The sequence below is a fragment of the Spea bombifrons genome, chromosome 12 (assembly GCF_027358695.1).
Source record: "Spea bombifrons isolate aSpeBom1 chromosome 12, aSpeBom1.2.pri, whole genome shotgun sequence".
NCBI lineage: Eukaryota > Metazoa > Chordata > Amphibia > Anura > Pelobatidae > Spea > Spea bombifrons.
Genome location: NC_071098.1, coordinates 10,434,905 through 10,455,769, shown reverse-complemented (window position 1 = coordinate 10,455,769; position 20,865 = coordinate 10,434,905). Strand labels below are relative to the sequence as shown.

At 42.4% G+C, this 20,865-nt stretch overlaps 1 protein-coding gene across 5 annotated transcripts in view; it reads right to left on the bottom strand.

The window, feature by feature from the left end:
* The window catches only part of SAMD11 (sterile alpha motif domain containing 11), a 75,013-nt gene that overhangs the window by 24,807 nt on the left and 29,341 nt on the right, over positions 1 to 20,865 (bottom strand). For all 5 annotated transcript variants that reach the window (XM_053452299.1, XM_053452300.1, XM_053452301.1 and 2 more), the window contains exons 4-5: positions 18,861 to 18,911; positions 10,199 to 10,311 (exon numbers count right to left, since the gene is read on the bottom strand). In XM_053452299.1, the coding sequence (XP_053308274.1) occupies positions 10,199 to 10,311; positions 18,861 to 18,911 (164 nt within the window). The remainder of the gene's footprint in view (positions 1 to 10,198; positions 10,312 to 18,860; positions 18,912 to 20,865) is intronic.

The following is a 20,865-nucleotide window of genomic DNA, read 5'->3' as shown; positions in this document are numbered from 1 at the left end:
ACTGAGATTCATCATCTGTCCCCCGTGTGTTTCCACGGCTTTCAAAACCCTGGTGCAGAGTAACTGGGAAAGAGCCTGAAATTCTACAGTGTTTCTCCGCCTGGGTCTTCTCTCTACACTCCTCGCCTCTCCTCCTTTTCTTGGCTGTCTCTGTCTTACACTCCTCGCCTCTCGTCCTTTCCTTGGCTGTCTCTGTCTCTACAGCTGTCTCGCCTCGCCTGCCTGCCTGTCTCTTCTTCTCCTCTGCCTCTCCCTGCCCTTCTGCTCGTGGATGTTACGGAAACGTCAGACTTTTTTTTTTTTTTTTGCATTAGTGAAGCTCTGCTGAAGCCAACGCAAATATCTAATATACAATTACAGCGTCCCCCTTGCGCAGATTTCCAATCAATACCCTCCTATTATGTGGCTGGGGGAGGCTGGAGCCGACGCTGCTGCACGCGGCAGGAAGGAAGAGGCTGTCATTGGAAGCTTCAAATTCTCATCTATCAAGGGCTCGTTATAGATGCGGCATCTTCCAGGAACGAGCCTCCTTCCGCTAACAGCACATTCTGACTCGGGCTTTGTACCGAGGGCACAATACACACCAAATCCCCCGGCCTCGTACAACTAAAGGGGGTTGGGGCAAAAATTCCCCTCCACACAAACCCATATAATTATCCAAATACGGGTTCAAAGGGCGAATAGCATTCAGAGAAATACAGTGTTTACACGTTTAAGATATGGATCTGAGCAGGCAGAGCACACACTATCACTCTGCCTGCGTGTGGTTCACATACCTCGCAGGCACCGAGGAAGACAAAGAACAAGTAGAGGCAAAGTTTGAAGAAAGTCACAGACGGTATTCTCGGTCACGAGTACTGCGCACGCACAAAACACTGGCAGATGTCCACACAACCTTCAGAGACAACTTCTGCCAGGAACGTTACAAGCCGCGAAGGGCAGGAACCTACAGGCATGTGCGCCGAGCCAGAATCTACCCACACGCTGACACGCTCACTCGATTCTGACAAAAACAAATACACACACACAATGACAGCGTTCACAGACGCGCTCTCGCTACCATACTATGTATTCAGAGACACACGCTAACACCGCAGCCACTCAACCACAGACTCACACAATCCCGCATACACAAAGCGAAGCGGGGCAATGTTACTCCACAGAGTCAAACCGCCATAAGAGATATACTCAGTATATAAGTATGCATACTCAGAGGTACACTCAGTATCGACTCATGCGCTCAACAATATGCTTAAGATTTAAGGAACATTCCAGCTCTAATTTTGAATGCATTCTATTGCTTGCAAATTGGTGCACAAGGTCTCTTTTGTAGGAAGGTAGAGAATGAGACATCAGCCCCCTCCCCCCTTCTGCTTCTTCTGAAGCAGGAAGCATACTTAAGTACACTTTACATATATGTAAACTGTTTTTTTACCAAACCTTAAAGGCATTCGCACCAGAGATAACTTCTCAGACACATGCCACATGCTACTTTATCCAGACACGTGTTCACTTTGGAATCATTAAAATCCAGGCAAGTTAAAGGGTGAGACAATGATGAAGATCAACTTCTCCCTTTGTAAGCCCATCCTTAGAAGGAACGAGGCTGTGTGACCCTGCCCTGCGTTCACAACGTTTCCACTCTTAAACACGTTCACATATATAACTTATGTATCACTCAAACCATAAGTACCGGGGAACGCTCCTACACAGTTATCCTAAAGCAATGTTCATTAGGAATACAATTGTCCATACACTACGGTCCATCGCCCTGATACTTGATCATACCCACAGACTCACCTTTATCGCGGTCTCCATTCTGTTTGACACCCAAAGCATCCTGACAGCCGTTGTTTATCGGCACGCGGGGTGACAGATGTGAGTGGGATTGGGGTAGGAATAGCGTCCCAGATCTTGGGCATGCTTTATGGAGTTGGAGCGGATTTTGCTGAGGAGGGATATTTTGGACCCAAAAACAATCAACACTTAGGGAACACTTCGTGGATCATCAATTGCAAGGCTAGAGAAATCCACGGGGTTATTAAGCCCAACACGCACTGCGCTATGCTGTAAGCGCTTGCTACCTATACCTCTATGAATTCGGAAGAGTGTGTGCATATATTTAAGAGAAAGAGAATTATTAAGTGCTGAAACACTAAAGAGGGAATTCTCCATTATTCTATGGCATCCACAGCTTGCAAATAGTGTCCAAAGAACAGTGTGGAGTGGGGATATATCAATAAATAATAATAATATTATTAATAATAAAATAATTTTTATTAAGGGCCTGGCTTTTCAGGCATTCATTATATCTTTATACAAAGGCAGAACACTGTGTACCATGTGGGTGGCATCCATCATGTATAAGGTGTAAAGCTGTGGTAGAACACCTTTAGCCCAGCGGGATAAAAAAAACAGGACAGGTGAGAGCTTTTCGGCACCCCTCCGAGTTCCGTAGGCTTGAAGCCAAACACATTTGAATAAAGCTCCCACCAAAGCCTACGAGAAGCTGTTCCGAAGAGATCCTCCGTGTTTGTTACTGTATAAGCCTTATGGCTGCCTGAGGGATAAGCCAAAGGTTGGTGCACAGATTGCAGAAACGGGAAGCCATTCAATTAGGGATAAACCTCTCCAAATGATACGGCTTCCAAATCACAGAAACGGACGTAGAAAAATTATAATATCTTGCAGTTTCTCTTTAATAAAGTTGTATGCTGCGCCTGGCTTTTACCATATAAAAGGGTGTTATGTGGCTATATAGCATACATACAATAAATAAGGCCAGTGGTTGAGATATAGGCTCTGTGAGAGCACAGGTTCGCGGGTACTTATATACAGTTATGAAGACCGGTTTTATTTATTTTGCTTACAAAGAATACGTGCCGAGTAGTTGTCTATCATTATGACATTTTCATCAGGAAATATATGCTTAAAAAAAGTTCTGCTTCTCGTCCGTGCACTAACTCTGTTTATATCATATGCTTTCGATACCCCCTTCATTCTGTTCTCTCTCCATTTATTACCCAAGTCCCTTTTAGACATCTTCACTTTCTTGATCCTGTTTCTGCCGCCTTGGCTTTCTCTTCTCATTTTCCCACCTCGCTCCTTTTTCGCTCCCTGGAACTCTCTCTGCTATTAAGAAGTAACCTGCAGGGCAAACAGAGCTGCGGGAGACGGCATTAGGAATAAGGCAATGACACCTCTTGCCTCTGCCCAGCTAATGAGGTAGCACTTAACCACAGTGACTTTAGAGAGCTTTTCTGTCGACCCCAGCACAGCCTTTAAGAGCCCAAAGTGCCCATGCCAGGACTTGGCGTCAACCACGGCTCATAGGGGCCAACACCTCCCCTGTCCAGGACACATCCGATGGCACAGACTTCTATAATTCCGCTCTCTTATTCCCTTAATCTGTCATCTTCATCAGGCTGGGGAAGTGGCAGCCGGCAAACCAAGCCTCCCGCACAATCAATCTCCACATTATGGCTGACAGAATGGTGCTAATAACTTATTGATCTAATGTTTGCCCACTGGGGCTGAAGCTTCGCCGCCGATTAGCTCGTAAGGGGGGACTCTGCCCAGAGCAAAGCGGAAAAGCCTTCAAACCATCTTCTTCCCGAGGACCATGGGGGCAAGAAGAGGAGGGCTGGGGAGGAGGGTGGGCATTAAGAGTAAATGGAGGTGAAATACAGAGACAGACAACAGAGGACGTGCGTTCTAAACAAGCGGAAAACACAAACCCAACAGGCAAGAAGAGAAATGTGGTGCTTAGAACCACGGAAGGAATTATACAATCACAAGCAGAATACAAACATAAAAAACAATAGAGCCTATGCATGTAGATTATATATACGAATAAAACATGTTAATTATACCTGTAACAGGTGACTACGACAAATAATAATATTTTCAGGATTTTTTTTCTAACCATATCAGTGCTAGATGGTCAGGCAATGTTTAAGTACATGCTAGAGACATGCGATTCCTAATATGTATATAATAAAACTTTATTCTACGGGAACAGTTATGAAGTGCTTTAAAAGTAGTGAATGAGCGTAGAATATGACGGCTCTTACCCCCAGCCCCGACAGCAGCGCAGACAGCGGGTCCAGGCAAAACCAAGATGAGCTAAGAAGACACTTAGCAGCGAGCAAAAGGGGGAGATTATCAGACAGAGTGAGGACAGAGGTGCGAAGCAGTAAAGAGAGGTACAAACAGCAACGCTCTGATTCTGTGACTGACCTGAAGAGGGCTTCAGAGAGACAGATAGGAAGGTGGTGAGAGGGAGAGGTCCTGTCTGCTGAGAAGCAGCAGCACCTTGAAAGCTGTGCAAACCTCAGGGATCTAAACCACAAAGCCTTTAATAAGTCGTCACTCAGACAGGTCTGCTGTCAGCACCAATTCTAACACATCCCATTAGAAGGGCAGGGGCTGCAGGCGCTCAGCCGGTCTATGGACTCCCTGTCTCTTCCCATTACTGCTTTCTTCGAGGTGTCTCTTACAATCTTGCAAAGATACTGACCTAATTTGCTATTTCTATGAATTCTTCTCTCAAAGCCCAACCTAGTCTACGAATGAGTTGCATACACTTTTTTTCACATTTGTTGTATTACAAAATGTATATTTTCACTCGGAGACCCAACACCCATCAGTGTCCTTTCCTTATGGCCAATGTCTCTCTCTCATGCTGTGTCGGGTTCATTCCCTTATTCCTTTTCGTGCCACCTGCCCTCTTTGTGTAGTGAGGCGAGCCCTTCACACCCTGGCGTGTAGCTGCATGCCCAGAAACCGGTGAATCCTACATTCCTATCACGCTGGATGCACCGAGAATGGCGCTGCCCGTCTAAACAGCTCCTAATAACCCCAGGATGGCATAATGAAGCGTACAACCCAACGGTCAATTTAATTAAGCTACTAAAAAAAACAAAGCTCGTAGTGGGAAAAAGAAGACACGATTATTCATACAATTCCTATTAGAATGTCTGTCATTGTTCTATGTCATGAAGTGGATACATTGAGCTTGGTCTCTTCTAATCTGTTGAAGTCTACTTGGTAGTAAGTGGTTTGGGGCTTTTAATTTAGGATAAGAGCGCAAACCGTTCCACGGACGTATCTACCATACAAACATCTACTTGGACAGTAGTGTAAAAGCCTTACGTGTCTTCTCCCAGCTCCACGGTCAGGTCTAACGCAGGTGAAGTTTAAGAATGATGACATCAGGAGGAACGCGTATCCCTTGTCTTAAACTCAAGACCAATGATACATTTGGCTCTGGGCATCCAACGTTAAACAAACATATCTGTTACTCTGCCTCCCAGGTGAGACAAGGATATCCTGTTCCAGGATTAACCCTTCAAATGCTTCAGAACACATCTGGCAGCCCACAAGTGGTTCATACAGTAACGCAAAAATGATTCCTGAAAACCGCTGAAAGCGGGGGATAAGGTGAATATTTCACACCATATGCTACGTTACAACCATATTAAACGTTTACAGCCACGCAGCTACAATCATGCCTCAAACCAGATTGTAAAGCGCCTGCAGGTATAAGCCGCTTAAACATTGTGAAGAATGTAAAGTATAATATTACTTCACGTCATAGCTTGGCTTACACCACACGCCTATATGTCCCTGAAGTGTTTTTAAAGGTGCCGTTCCACTCCAAACATGAATCGCACACTCTGGGATATAAATCTTAGCAGACCTGCCATGTTCTCATCTCCTCTAAAGGTTTAAATCACATAGAAGACAATGCAGATGGTTGTCAGACTTCTGATTTCCTACCACAATAACCTATCAGTACCTGCTTTTGTGTCACATGACAATTAAGCGCTCCTGCCGAAAAAAGTCACCATTTTACATGATTAAATGATACTAGCAATGCTGTTTTAATGCTGCATTTATATAATAGTACATTAAGTTAGCAGGGTAGGTGAAATAGAAACTTTAAAAAAATGTGAAGTAACTTTTTTGACAACCTTCAAAAAAACTGGGATTTAAGATTTTCAAATAATGCAAAACCGTTAAAAGGAACAGCCAGCCCAAATTTCTGCATTATTATTGCTAATTGTATGTCAGCGATATATTTAACAAGAGAATATAACTTCCTAATTGCTATAACTGAGACCTGCAAGTCAGTCTTGGCTGTTACATGCCAAAAATATTTCTGTAAATACATACAGTTTACGGCAATTAATAAATGGCGGAGTAATTCAAACAACGATTTTTGCAGTCTATATATAAGAAATCTCACCTTCTCGTATGTACCTTAAAGCAATCAAACAATTTGCAAGTCAAATACAATAGTGTAATAGTATTACCATAGCACGTATCAGTCCGGAAAAGACAGGGTTAATGGTAGGTGGTAGACGCGTAAGGCCCTTTGGAGTGAGGTATGTGCGGCGGCGGCGATCGGCGGGTGAAGTGCTGCTATCCCTCTCTGGGCCGGGTGAATTAGCTAAAGTGGATGGCTAGGATTGTGCTTGTTTACAGAGACACTTCGAGCCGCTTAAAGAGGCTTCTAAATCTGTGTTTAATGTGCAAACCTGCAGCTTTCTGGGCTGTCTCTGTCAGCGAGCCATGGCTGCCTCATCCCTTTGTATGTCTTTTCCAATTAAGATTAAAGTGAGCCGTGTGCTCAGATCATCCTCTCTCCCTTCAGATAAACCCTTGAGCTTCAGCCAGCGCTGCACCTTGAGTCTTATCACCTGCTAATCTCATCCTAAACACAGATATAAATCTCACCCCGCGTACCGATTGCCTCCGCGCTCAGGGCAGTTCTGTCACCTCAAACGTTTACCTACCTTTCCCTCTAATCTGCATTATATTCGAATAGATAATAAAGCCCGTGGTGGACGGGATGATAATTCTCTACTGTAGAGACACTGACATCCAATTGTCCCGGACTAAATACGGGTCGGGGCAAATATATTCCAACCTGACTTAAACTCTGAGCCCGACTTCTGTTTATGCTCTATTCAAAACTTAAATGTTCTGTGAATTGCCTTTGCTTCAAAATGAAAGGAAAAATCACAAAAACAACAGCGTCGCCGGTCATAGGTTCTGAATCATTTAGTTTTCTTGACATTTGCAACAATGCACGGTATGTACTTATAGCCTAAAGGGCTAATCACGGTATACTGCCGGTAATATTGGCTCAAGGACATAGGGGCAAAATGCCTCTAAGGGATGACAATGGCTATTAATTAATTATATTCCACAGTATATCTTACTTAGAAGGTTTTGCCGTTAATTTAGCTTTAAAAAGCCCTTAAAGCCGTTACTGAGCTCTTCCATTTGAAAGCAATGTGATGACATAAAGCACCACTCACTTAGTTACCCAAGTCTGTCTTATTATAGAGATTAAATGGGAAATGACAGCTTTTGGCATTAATACATTTATCTTAAACTTACGTACTTGTTTTTTGATCAATCAGAAACAATCAGCAACTTAACAATAGGTGATATACAACTTAATAGGGATTTATAATCATGCAGATCCTGGGAGCAAGAATTTAAGAAGGCTGCTCCCATACTATACATAGAAGGAGAGTTTATTTTAACCTGAAAACACCAATACGCAGGTAGAATTAGTGTACAGAACTGTAAAATATAAGATATGAGAAAAGCGATAGAGGTTTCTATCTCTTTGCTTCATTATTCATTTGCATGCCACAGGCTTTGATGTGAGGGCATTGGAACTCTAAAATTAAGCATTCATTTAATCATGTCAGTTTGAGAAGGTGTTCAGTATTATTTGAACCTGACCAGGTGCCCAAGGGTTAGAAGATCATGATAATTAACTTGTTTGAGGATTGTCCGATTCGGCAAAGTTCTCAAGCACACGTGTGTTGGTTCTGAAAATCCGTATTAAACAATGTAAAATTTGATGTAAAAAATGTTCATTGGATTCAAACGGCCAATAGTTCTAAATGTCTCTGTACTGTACGAGACTCCAAATCCATGGTACAGCAAAAATAGACCAATTTAGTACACAGCTTGCCACCTTTTTACTCAGCAGGCACTACGAGATTGATGATTTTGCCAGTTTCTGGGCAGTCTCATACATTGACTTTTATCCCAATAGATTGGTCTATAAATGCCAGAAGAGAAATGGAAAAATAGGTACCCCGGCATCACATTCTCAATCAATAAGATCGTAAAAGGAGAATTTACTTAAAAAATAAACATCCCTAACCACGTGTCTTAAAGTGGTCTACTCCTGACAGATACTTCAGTGGGGGTTATTATTGATCACGCGACCTGACCTGACCCTTGTTATCTGAGTTCCATGCAATATTCTGGCACAGGGAGACAGGCCATAAGGGATAACTTTAACATTAAAGCTAAAACAATACATTGTGTGCACAACCTCAGTCTGTTTTTGCTTGGAAGATACAAAGGTATATGTAGCAATGTGCTTTTTCTTGGAATTCACATATACCTAAGTTGCGCTCATCACCAGCTATCTTCAGTTTCTCCATAACCTTCTGAAGACGCTGTGCTTGTGTTCCATAAACAGGGGAGTTCTAATGTATGCTGAAACCAAGTATTACTGTGACATGGAGTAATTCCACCAGCCTACAAAGACCAGGACGTACTACAAGGATTAATGCAATGAACCTTGGCTGAGAGTCACCATCATGTCCATGGTAACAAAGTATGGCCACATGAGCCAACATCCATTAATACGACTATAAACTATAATAAGAAATCCGAATAATGCAAGTCCAAGTCCTAATCAACACACCTTAAGATCAAGTCTAGAATGCAAATGTATCTGTAAATATTGCGCAATACACATTGCCTATATACTTTTAAAATTTGAGCACACCGTATGCACTCTGGATAGAAAGAATAAATGATCCTTTGTTTAAGCAGTTGTTCTTGCTGCAACGATAGGGTTAAGCTGGATAAATCATATCAGTCTGTCCCTGAGATCTGAATAGGAAGGGAATACACATCTCAATCACCCCCAGGCTCTCACGCTGGCTCCGAGACAGATCAATATAGCAATTAGATGTTATCAGCTCTCGCTGCCTCTACTGCTTCCCTCTGGCCTTACTCCCTCCTCCACCATAAAATCCATCGCTTTCATACTCAGGACTTATGGTCTGAGTGTCACAAGGAGACCTGGGTGTAAGACCTCTGTGTGACTTTGTGCGGCAATCCGTGGAGAGCCAATATTTCATACGGAAAAATAAAAAAGCAGCCTGGGTGGATGAAATTAAGACAAGCTATCAGCCGTTAGAAAGTAATGGCGTTGGTTAACTCTTCCATCACGGTGTCACTGTCAGCCAACCAACAAAGCAAATATTAACAATAACAGTAACAATCAATAGCACTTAACTCAAAAAAGTGTCAGCTCTATGGCACCGTTAGATATAAAGGGAAAAAAACATGGTTATGCTTAACCTTTTCCAAGGATGGGGAGTCAGCAACATACCCCATGAAAAATCCTTCCCCTTTTTTGTTTCGGAGCCTTTAAAATCTAGCACACGATATTTTAACTGGACGTTTGCAGGTAGCCATCAACGGCCAAAGTACCCACATTTGCTTATCAAGCTTGTTAAAACCAAAAGTAGATAATTGCTTTGAGATTAGAACTCATATCTCCATTCAACTCAATTATTCCTTAGACAGTACTTATCACTCGCAAGCTTCCATAAACAAAAGTAAAAGGATAGATACAGTTAACCCTATCTGGGAACACATGCATCATCTTCACCTTGGCTACCGGTTTTATGGCTATTGCTATTTGAATACAATAGAAATGGATTAACCTACAAAATGTTATTTTGAAAAAAAGGAAGCTTTAGCTGGTATTAAAATAAGGTTGTATATATATATATATATATATATATATATATATATATATATATATATATATAAATTCCTAACACATGGAGGAGTTATTTGATCTGAAACACACATACAACTTTACATTTCTCATGTCACGGGGAACAGAGGTGGAATATTTACTATACATAAATATGATTACATGTTCTTCATATTTGGGGTTGACCATCTTCAGGGCCGTAACCTCTCGCTGCTACCTTATCTCTGCGGAGCCATTTGCATAGCCAGACCTCATACAGGTAGCTTAAGGAGAGCAGCTCAACTTCCAAAATGTTGGTTTCCCATAACAGTTCTCTAGGTTACTTATGTGCGGCAAAATAAAAAAACAGAAGGAGGACTTTACCTGCTGATGGAAAACTGAGTTGGTGGCTATTTCTCTTGCTCTGGTTCTCTGGCATTACTAGTTGGTGGCTCTGATGAAGGTTGGAGATTATGCTGGAAAGGTCGCTATCACGGCTGTTATAGGAGAAAGGAAAGCAAGTAATTGTTAGTGAAAATGAAAAGAACTTACTAGAGCAGAGATCTGATGTGTTCATGGGACAACAACAAAAAAATCTCTCCATGTGTGCAACTAGCATACAAACAAGTTGGACATTTTTATATATATATTAGCAATAGTAATATTAGGTTAACTGCGAAAAATCATTAACATTTAACAGATTTTTATTTTTAAAATATTAGTCTAGATAAGTAATTTACAATATATTTACAAAGTCTTAGACCACTAATAAAGACATAACCCCAAAAAATGGTATTATTGGACTAACACATGTAGAAAGTAGGCGCTAAATAAATAAATATATTTAGAGTCAAACATTAGTTTCCATAAAAAGAGCCTAAAAAGACTCAAAAACGTAGGTGCTAGGAATAACATTTTACCCAGTCCTGATGATGGGGGGGGGGCACGATGATTTAGAACAAAACAAACATTATCTGCTACTTTCTTAAAATGTATTATATTGTTTTTTGCAATACTAAATTTTATTAAAGCAATTGCAGCCTGGGATACTATGATTCACAGGAATATTTTTAATACACTTTTTTTTTTTTTTTTAAATCTTATAAAATGGAGAAAAAAGCCTGAACAATTACAAGCTCCACCTAGTAACAGAAGAAACCCGAATCCTGTCCGTTCAGATCTCAGCATGGTTGAGGATGTGGAGTAAATTTAATGAGCGCCAATTAAAAACTGCAAAGAACAACTTCTATCAATTGCTCTAAGATCACCGGATAGAGAGCTCTAAATCATTATTATTTCCGTGGGGTTATCAGCCATGACAAGGAGAATCTATCCCCTTCCAGTAATTACAGAACTAATATTTCATGTTAAGAGACACCGGGAAGGATTCAGAGCCCCTGCACAGCAAGGAAAACTCCTGATATGACATTCCGGATACCAAAATGTTATGGGCGACAACAAAAAAGGAGAACTATCCAAAAAACCTTTCCATACTTCTAATATGTGCATTATATCAATCTTTCCCCTCTTAACAATGTTACAAATCCTGTTGATTACTAACCTAATATAGAGTCTATGTTTCACACATAGTATCTAATACATCAAGGAAAACACAGCTCAGAACACAGCCAATACTTTGTCAATGGTTTGTCAACAATGTTGCAATATCTTTGTAATGAGTTGCTTTTCATACACACATACTTTTATGATGTCATATTGTAGATTTAAGTCAAGAAAATGTGTGTGATCACAAGGATTACAGGTGTGATGGCAACTCGCGGAAAGTCTGTTAACTCTTTAGGGGCCCACATGCCTACAGCCATCCTGAATATCCTTACATGACTTCCCCACTTACAAACGAACACCTTTCTTTCCCACCGTGCCCTCTTACTCACATGATTTGGGACCCCCATCTTTGTCTCGGTAACACACAGCACATGGTCTGCATGGAGCCAAAAAAAGTGAAGATGACTTCAAGTTGTGCTCGGCCCCTAAGAACGTGAACTTAGTGAAGGGCACGTCAGCTTCTGAGTGCCCTTTAAATCCCCCATCTCCCTGCTGAGTTCCCTCCTACTGGGGCAGACATACCGCTCTCCAGCACCATGGCTAGCAGCCCCCAGCAGAGGAGCGGGCTTAACGTGCAGATAAAGCACTGCAACTAATAGGATCAGACTGCGTCTTCACATTGCCAGTCTTCACATTGCCAGCGTTTTACAGTTTGTCTGGCTACAGATTTGTGCTGGATATTAAATAAAAGGTTTTACGTCTCCTTGTTACTTGCGCCTATTCTCACCCCCCTCCCCATATGTCTAATCACCCACTTATACCCTGGATTTGGATACCTCTCCCTCCCCCCCACCCGGTAGAAGTGCAGGGGATAGGGCTGTAAGGACAGTGCCTTGCATCCTAATCCTTTTTTGGGTGCGATCTCTTCCCAGCTCTGCCAGAGCGTATTATATTATGTAAATAGCGCTGGTTGGTAAGCAGTTTATGAAGTGATTACCAGTTCTGTGTTTTTAATCCTGCAGAACGCAGAGGAGAAGCCTCATCCAGAGGACAAACTGAGATTAATGTTACCGTCACCCTTAAAGTACCAGCGAGAGGAGCTGTAACCGACGGGGTGTGCGGGTTTGCGGAGTTGGGATGGAGACCTCGTGGGGGTAGACTTATCTCTTCGAAAGCTAGGCCCATTAAAGCCAACACAGGGGACATCAGAAATACAAAGGGGTACACGTCAACAGCTACGTTCTAATGGGTTCTTGCAAACACCAGGAAAATTGTATAATTAAACATTACACCTTATGCACCCCAAAAAACTACAAGGAAACACATGACATCCAATGCACATTAACGGATACTTTTACAATTGAGTAATATATATATAATGATATCATTCTAATAAATACAAGCACGTCGGAATGATATTCATCTTATTAAATGGCCAATGACCAATGACCAAGGAATGGCTTAGGTTGTGTTAAACCGGGCTTTTGCCTGAATTTGACAATTCACCGATCTCTTACAATGACCACTAGATTGTCACCGGGCATGACCACAACTCACTCGGTAAATAGGTCTGTCTTAATCCAGACAGACACTCATCTGATGCGGTGCCCAAGTTAACTGAGTGGGGTCACTACCTGACAGAGGAGAGAGGGCACGACATCCATAGAACAAGCAAGGGAATTTGGGTAAGTAATTGGATAGCGAGCAATCTTTATATTTATATGTCTAATACGTACATCCTCATTAAAAAGGTCTTCTCTTCTTTAAATTGCACTACTTTAAAGCGGGCGTGATAGATAAAAGCTGTGATTTAAATCATAATTCCCACAAAAAAATAAATAAATAAGAATTGACATCTTAACTTAAACCAATTACTTATTAAAGGGGCAAGCAAAGTGTTGCATTACTTCACTGGCATCCCTTCGGTTAAAAAGGAATGTCGTGGCAGTGCCCAGCTAGCCACCTATACCCTTTACAATCGTGCCAGGAGTATAATCCCGCTGCCCGGCTGATCTACTCCGTAGCCAGACTATAGGCAGCAACAAGAGGCTGATACCACCTAACGAGCCCTTATCACCTCTCCGCTGCCCCCCTCCACCTCTCCCCACCTCCTCTCCTTTTTTATCCCCCCTGCCCCTCCTTTCCGCTCACAAACCCTGGGCCCATGGGACTCTGCTAATTAGCTCATTAGAATTCAGTGAGAAGGAGGGGGTAATAAATAAATAAAGGAAGCCGGAGCTGTAAATCCTACCCTTAATGCGCTTCACTTAGCGATAAAATCTCTGGCTACGCTGTCTCTCCGCGCGGGGTCCACTTTGTATTTACCGCTCGGGATGGAAAAGATAGACCAAGACAAATTTAACCTTTAAGACCCCAGAGAATTAAAAAGGCTTGAAGAAGTAAATGCCGGCGTAAGGGCCACCTAATTATCCTGAAACATTTTTATGTAATACGGACATCTCATATTGTTTTCGTGGGTTTTTTTTCTAAGTTTGGGGGTTGAGACATAACTGGAGTAATATGCAGATAAGCCCTTTAAGCGGCGGTTAATTTACAATGGATGATGCAGGTGAAAAGAAGGTTATACGGAGTGCGAGGATTGCAGACGGAATGTGAATATACATATCTGGGAAGCCTCAGGGTTTGCCCGGAGTCTCAGGGTGTTTGTCCCAATCTCAGGGTCTAGTGGTGAAGGGGTAGATTCTCAGGGTCACACAGTTTTGAACCGACCCCTTCCTATTCTACACTACTGCGGTCGTATAAAAAACTTCAATTGGTGCTTTCGATGCCAGTATGCTGTGTTTGTTATCCCTGCTTGAATGCAGGTGACTCCATTAAAGGTATCTTTACATAAATACATGTCAAAGTTTCCATGTGGGCTGGTATTGGAGCAATTTGGTTAATGCATTTCACTACATGGAATCTTCACCATGGGCAGTTAGAAGGTTAATATTTCAAGAGTCTCAGGGTCAGCTCATTGTGAAAGTCCCCAGGTACCTAGACCTAGTGTCATACAACATTGTGTAAATTTACTAATTATCACAACTTCCATAGAAGTTGATATAGAAACACAGAATCTGCCCATTTTCCTGATTTTATCTACCAACCTTATCACAATGTAAAACGTACATTACATCTAAACCTCTGACCCTCTAGTTTTAGATTTGTCTACAGGGCCCGACTCTGGGGGTTACGTATTAAAAGGGACCATGATGCAAAATCCCCTGACTGGACCATTCCATTGGTTGCTACGGTAAAAAGGCAACTTTTCAAACTTCCCACTTTTTAAACATAACCATCAACGCATATTTAAAGGGTGGAAGACGTGGCGGTTTTACACTTTTATGATCAGTCAGGGATCACATGAAAAAAGCCTTAATGCTTCCCTCGAACCATATTATATTTCCATCTCTCCTTAATAGGCCAGTTCTTTCTTAAAGAGGGCAGCAGATCAATAATGTGCCACACTAACCCCCCGGGTAACCGGCATGGAAACGGTCAACTGGCATTGCTTTCTGTCACCCTCAGCATATTCCGAGCTGAATTATTCATTGAACTTTCCGAGAGCAAGACGTGGACGGAATACGGTTTACAGAAACTGGACAGAGAGTACCCTCTCACTGACCGGGGGGGGGGTCGGGGGGCAAAAGGTGGGGAGGAGGTCACAGCGGGGGGCAGAAAAAGCAATTAGCATATTTGTAATCAAGGCGATTTGGAATCAATTAACCAAATGCCTTAAGCGGCCTTAAAGTATTCAGGAAACACTGACCCTGCCAATCCCATTAGAGGAGCTGAAGTCTGCAGAAAAATGCCAGCCGCGCAGGTCTGGGGGGGATTAACCTCTCTGCTGCCAGAAGGGCTGGCAATACAAATATCTACGTAGTGCATTCACTAAACACATGAGTTTGCAGCAGGGCTTAACATTATAATTGGTCCTCCCCACTGAGCGCATGGTTTAGGGGGAAGTCCTATGGAAAATTATTTTTCTCCTTCAGCATAAAACACAGCGCTGTATCCAGAAAGTAGTGACGTCAACGCAAATGCCTGGTTTTACTTGTTTTCCAATAAACTTCGTGTGGAGACCTCGAGGCTGATTCCTTATGGCGATGATACTGAAGTCTGTTCCTCCATAGGCTTTCATTAATCAGAGTGTCCTGCTGGGTGATTAAGACTGAGCCATTCGATTGTTTGCCACAGGCAGTCTGACAAGGAGTATTTGTCTAGTAGATTGGGTTAAGATGAAAGAACACATACTGATGGCTAATACACAGGAGCCTAGAAACATTATATTATGTAAAAACTGTATTTATGGAAACAATTTGGATTTGGATCAACCAATGCGACTGGTATGGATATGTAAGCATATGGGGAGGGTAATGGGCAGACAATAAGGTTGCCATATCAGCGACTTGCTTCCGGGACACATCAAATGTTTACATGCTTCTGGCTACCACCTATAGTGATACCCTGTAGCATGTGGGATGTATAAAATCACAGAAAGATGTTACTTAATCATGGTTATTCCCCCAACAAAGCAAGGAAGCGCTTTATAACAGAGATCATCAAAGAGTAAAAAATACATGTCCTATAAAACGGCCAATATGGGAACCCTAGCGGAGCTCCTAGGCGGTCAGGAACAAGATTTTATGACAAAGCCATTCCAAATGACCATTCCATTGGATTGGTTAGAGGTAGGTTAGAGTGAAACCAAGCAAGCAATTAGATTAATAATTACTTAATAATAAGTACTTCTAAGGAAAAGGTAAATGATAGATCGCATGTTGGAAAAAAACATAAACTAGCAAGCACCGTTCAGTATATACTAAGCGATGGTATAGCAAGCTTTCTTGGATACCGTTCCGGCACCAACATGGTTAATAAAGACCAATCTAACAACGCAGAACTATGAAATATTAAACTGCCCCCCCCTTCCGCTTGTGAACCTCAGCATCCACGGAGCGCCAACTGGAAGCGGCATCAGCCTTTTAAAGGGTAATTGCTATTCTCCGCTGAATTAATTAAGGCGCTGTCGCTAGAGTCTTCGCACCGATAACTTCAACAGGATAAAGATATATCAAGGGTCCCTTAACAGTTGGTTGTTTGAGACGCCTAAAAATGCATTGTGGGGCATAAAATACTGATTTTGCCGGAAGAAAAAAGAAAAAAAAAAAAGACATCAGCTAATAATTGCTGCATATTAAGTGCAATTAAGACTCACATTGCGCACTGTAGGCTTTGGCATGGAAAGGGTTGCTGAAATTGTACTAAAACTATCAGGATACCTACATAAAATATGAGCGAGGAAACATATAAATAAAGAGTAAAAGCCCTCTCAGCCTCCCTGCATCCTTTAACGAGCTCCCAGCAGCTGCGGGGATTATACTGAGCCGCACAGATCAATAAGGAAACCAATCACCCTGACCCTGCAGCTTCCCTCCTCCGAAAATAAAATCCGATAAGTGGCACGGGGGGGGGGGCTCCGCCAGCTCGAGGGGAGCGAGAGGCGCTGATGTGCTTTATGAATAAGCGCGAGAAGCTGAAAATCCCTCCGAGCGTGTGCGAGGGTGATCAGCATCTTTGGGAATCTGCATTTCAGGGGATCTGGGTGCGTTACTGTGCCTATATCAGACGCCATGCTAGGGGTAGCTATGGGGTTAAAGCCTGGCATCTAGTAGGAAAAAGAGGAGGCAACAGGTATTGAGGCAAATGGGAGCATTGGGTGGGTTAGGTGTATATGGGGTGTGTTTATAGTGTATTCAGGGGTTAATAAAGTGTTTAGATTAGTTAAATGCTGATGAAGATAGGATGATCTTAAACCCAAGATCCTGGCAATACCCCTGGGGTATATCCATGCCATGTGCCACTAGTACAGACGGGGCCCTTCAGCGTGAGCAGGGCCAGACTAACAAGGGGAATTTGCCCCAGTGCCCCTCGTTTGCGGCTGTGTATATTTGGATATTTGAATATAGTGTTTATTGTGCCGGGTGATGTGGGTGCCCAGATCGGGGCCAACTTGGTGCATGGGGTCACAGATGGGATTCATGTCTGGAGTATGATGGATTGCAGAACATGCTGATGTAATATGAATGGACCAGTGAGGAAGAAGCTCCTTTTTAGAAGCATTTTGTAATCAGTAGGTGTGGAAACTGCAAGCTTCTCTGCTTATAGGCAAGGCTCAGAGTCATTGTGTCAGCAGCCTGCAGCCAAAGGAGCAGAGATACCCCATGCATGTAGTTACTAAAGGGAACAAAAACAGTGCTTTTCCCCTTAAATACGATTTCCGGTAATGCCACCCTGTGCCCCACCTCCTCTTGATCCATCCCAGACTGTTCTGCAGAATTCACCTGAGAGTACATTCATTAATCAACACGCGAGAGTGACTGATTTTGCCCAGTGCCTCTGTGCATAGATAGATAGACAGACAGGGCTGCACCATTAAGTATACTGTTGGGCAAGTAATAGTACCAAAGTGCCATAGGTGATAGTCCCTATGGGATTGGTATGGCGTACTGTGGCTACTTCTGAATAGCTCTGTTCATGCGATTTTAAATAGATTAAATAAACTGTTGCTTTATTCCAAGTCCTCTGCCTTAGATTCTACTCCTCTGATGTTGCCTGATACTGGGGACTATCACCTAGTTTAATGCTGCCAAACATTGGAGGAGTGGGACTGCAGCTCGAGACTCATCTATCACTTACAGGTAGAGGGCACAAGCACAGCATTAGTGGCGCGCAGGGAGCCGTATTACGCCGTTAGCCCATCACCTCCGCGCAGGGTGATAAGGGAAGGTGACACCCCCGTAAACAGAGCCCGTAAGACACAGCAATCTGAGTCAGCACAGGCTGAAGGGATCTGTTTTATGGATATGACAGCTGCGGGAGGGAGAAACACAGCAGACATTAGTCCTCATATCCAGCCTCTTAAATCTGCGTAAAGCCCCTTTCCTCCACGCAGAGTGAGCCGAGGCAGAATGACCCCCTGAAAGGATAAGAATGGGTGGATTAGGGTCAAGCACTATTAAAAGGCATCTATAGGAAGGAATGGGATTTAACTCTTCTGTGCCATTGGACTCAGCAAACCCTTGCACCAAACGGTTAATAGGCGCTACCTGTAACTATTGCAATGAGATGTTATTTCCAACACTTGGATGGAACAACCAAAGGAAAAGAAAAGCCAGAAACACAAACTTTTTTTTGATATATAATATGAACTTGGGTATTGTCTTATATCCTCATAACCTTAAAAAGAATATAAAAAATGAAAATACATTTTAAAACGTATGTGCATAACAGCTGAACATTTAAAGAAAAATGCATTGCTCATTTAAAACATAAATATTTGCTTTCACACAACAAACACAAGTATATATTAATACATTTTTATATATATATATATATATATATACATACAACCTCGTATCACAGTATGAATGTCATACACCAGAGAAGACATTGTTGCAAAGCTTCCTAGTGATCTGTGTATGAATGAAGATGTAGGTGTTTAAACAGACACAGAAAGAGAGTGAATTAAGGCTCATACCTGCAGGAGCTGTCTTGAAAGGAGATGTTTAAATCCCAGTGAGCCCGTATCCTGATGATAAATAAAAAAAAGTTATCAGTTTACGCATTCCCAAGACATGTAATAAGCAGCCCGGAAATATAACCTTGCCTTTATCCCGGAAACCTCTCAACGACAGAGTGTCCCGGACTAACAAAGAGGTGTACTCTGCAAAAGTAAACAAATGTGCCAAAAGAGCCACGGATTAATCCTTTTCGTGACCCTGATAATGGAGCAAACCTGTGCTGCCAACAACTTCAGCAATTCTGCGTTAGTTGCCTGGTGGACGGCTGCCTACAGGTACTGAGAGTTGTATCCTAACCGGCGGGTGGTACCAGAAGGTGTATACACAGTATATATAACGGATATAATAAATAAATCTGCTAAAATGGAACCACATGTAATGCTGGTGGATATTTGGAGAGGGAATACGAGGGTGTGTATTATAGCATTAATGGATTACATGTTTATACTTACTTAAGCAGGACCAATAAAAAAGCTCCATCTTGGCCCAAAACTGCTATATCTATCCTTTTATTTTTTTAAATTACAATAACAGAATTTCATTGTCGGAAAAGGATAAAGCTAAAGCCTCATCCACTTCCCTTTTGTCAGCGTGGTTTCCCAGCTCCCTTCCTCTGTCTGGATAATTAACGCCGGTATCTGCGGCAAACAAATCCTCAGCCGTGGCAAAACTGCCATTAACCCCTTAATGCCCAAATCACACATGTAATAACGCCTGAGAACACGGGGTTTTATTTTTCACAGTACTCGGCGTACAGCCATTTTCTATAAAAAAAAAACAGCCACGTGCGACGAGCGCTAAAACGAGGGCCCTTAAAGAAAAACCTTTGGCGTACTGGAGAGGAGAAGTCAACGAGATAAGAATTAGGAATAGAGAGTTTTGAAGATACAGGGAGTTCTGAAAATAAGAAATTGTCTTGTTGCGTACAGCTTGGGGGTAATGGATATAAAGCGATATACATGCACTGTTTGAAGAATAGTCTTATTGTCGTAGTCGGTTGGCCCAATCAGCGGGAATATTCCAAAGGTGTCTATAGTCGTAAGACTACTGTGCACCCCATTTGCGCTACATGCCAGAATATTTTATTTCATTTTCAGCCTCCTTTGCCCCCCTCCCAAAAAACCAATATCCAGCCAATTCCCTAAGAGGTAATCGCCACAAAAACTCTTTGCGATTAAAATAAAAATATCCCAGCTGCTTAATTTTGGTGAAATGGATGGAATACATTTTTGAGGCAGCATGACGGTAAATCCTGAGGGATCTCGCACTTTTTTTTATGCCGTCACATTCTTTTCCGGCGGTAAAGCCATCAGTTACAGCAGATCCATTAGAATTGAGTGCTAATCTGTAATTAATTGCTCTGTATCTCCCCGTGTGATCCGGCATTCCATCTCACTTCTTTACCTCTTCATGTTATACCCCCACCTCTCTAGCAAAAGAACCTATAGACACTTATAGACAATTTGCGCCAACCACCTGAGCAATTCCAAGATGGCCGCTTCCATCCGAGGTCCACAAACAGCCTTCTTTAATTTGTTAATCACTGGGGTTTTTTGGTCTTTAATGAAAACGGTACTGCTTGATTTTCAGGAAAAAAGATGCGTATTCTTAGAAATATGTACAACCCATTGATGTTCAGGGTTTTTCTTTCTTTCAATGCGTTTGAAAAACAAAACTCCAGGTGGGCCCAAGGAATAACATATCCCGGGGGGAAAGACGAGTCTGATGCGAAAGGAATAAAATTACATTGCCGCAGCCACCGTCGGCTTCAATCTATCAATTTCCTGACGCTGGAGAGTCCGGGGAACCTGAGGATTCACGGCTCCGTATACATAGAGGTTTCTTGGTACATGGCGTTCTCGCCCCATTTGTTGCTATCGTCGCTTTCCCTGTGCAAAGGGGGCACTGACGTAATGGAGCTTTCAATGGACTAACGGGGTTTTAGCTATGTTTTTGTTCAAT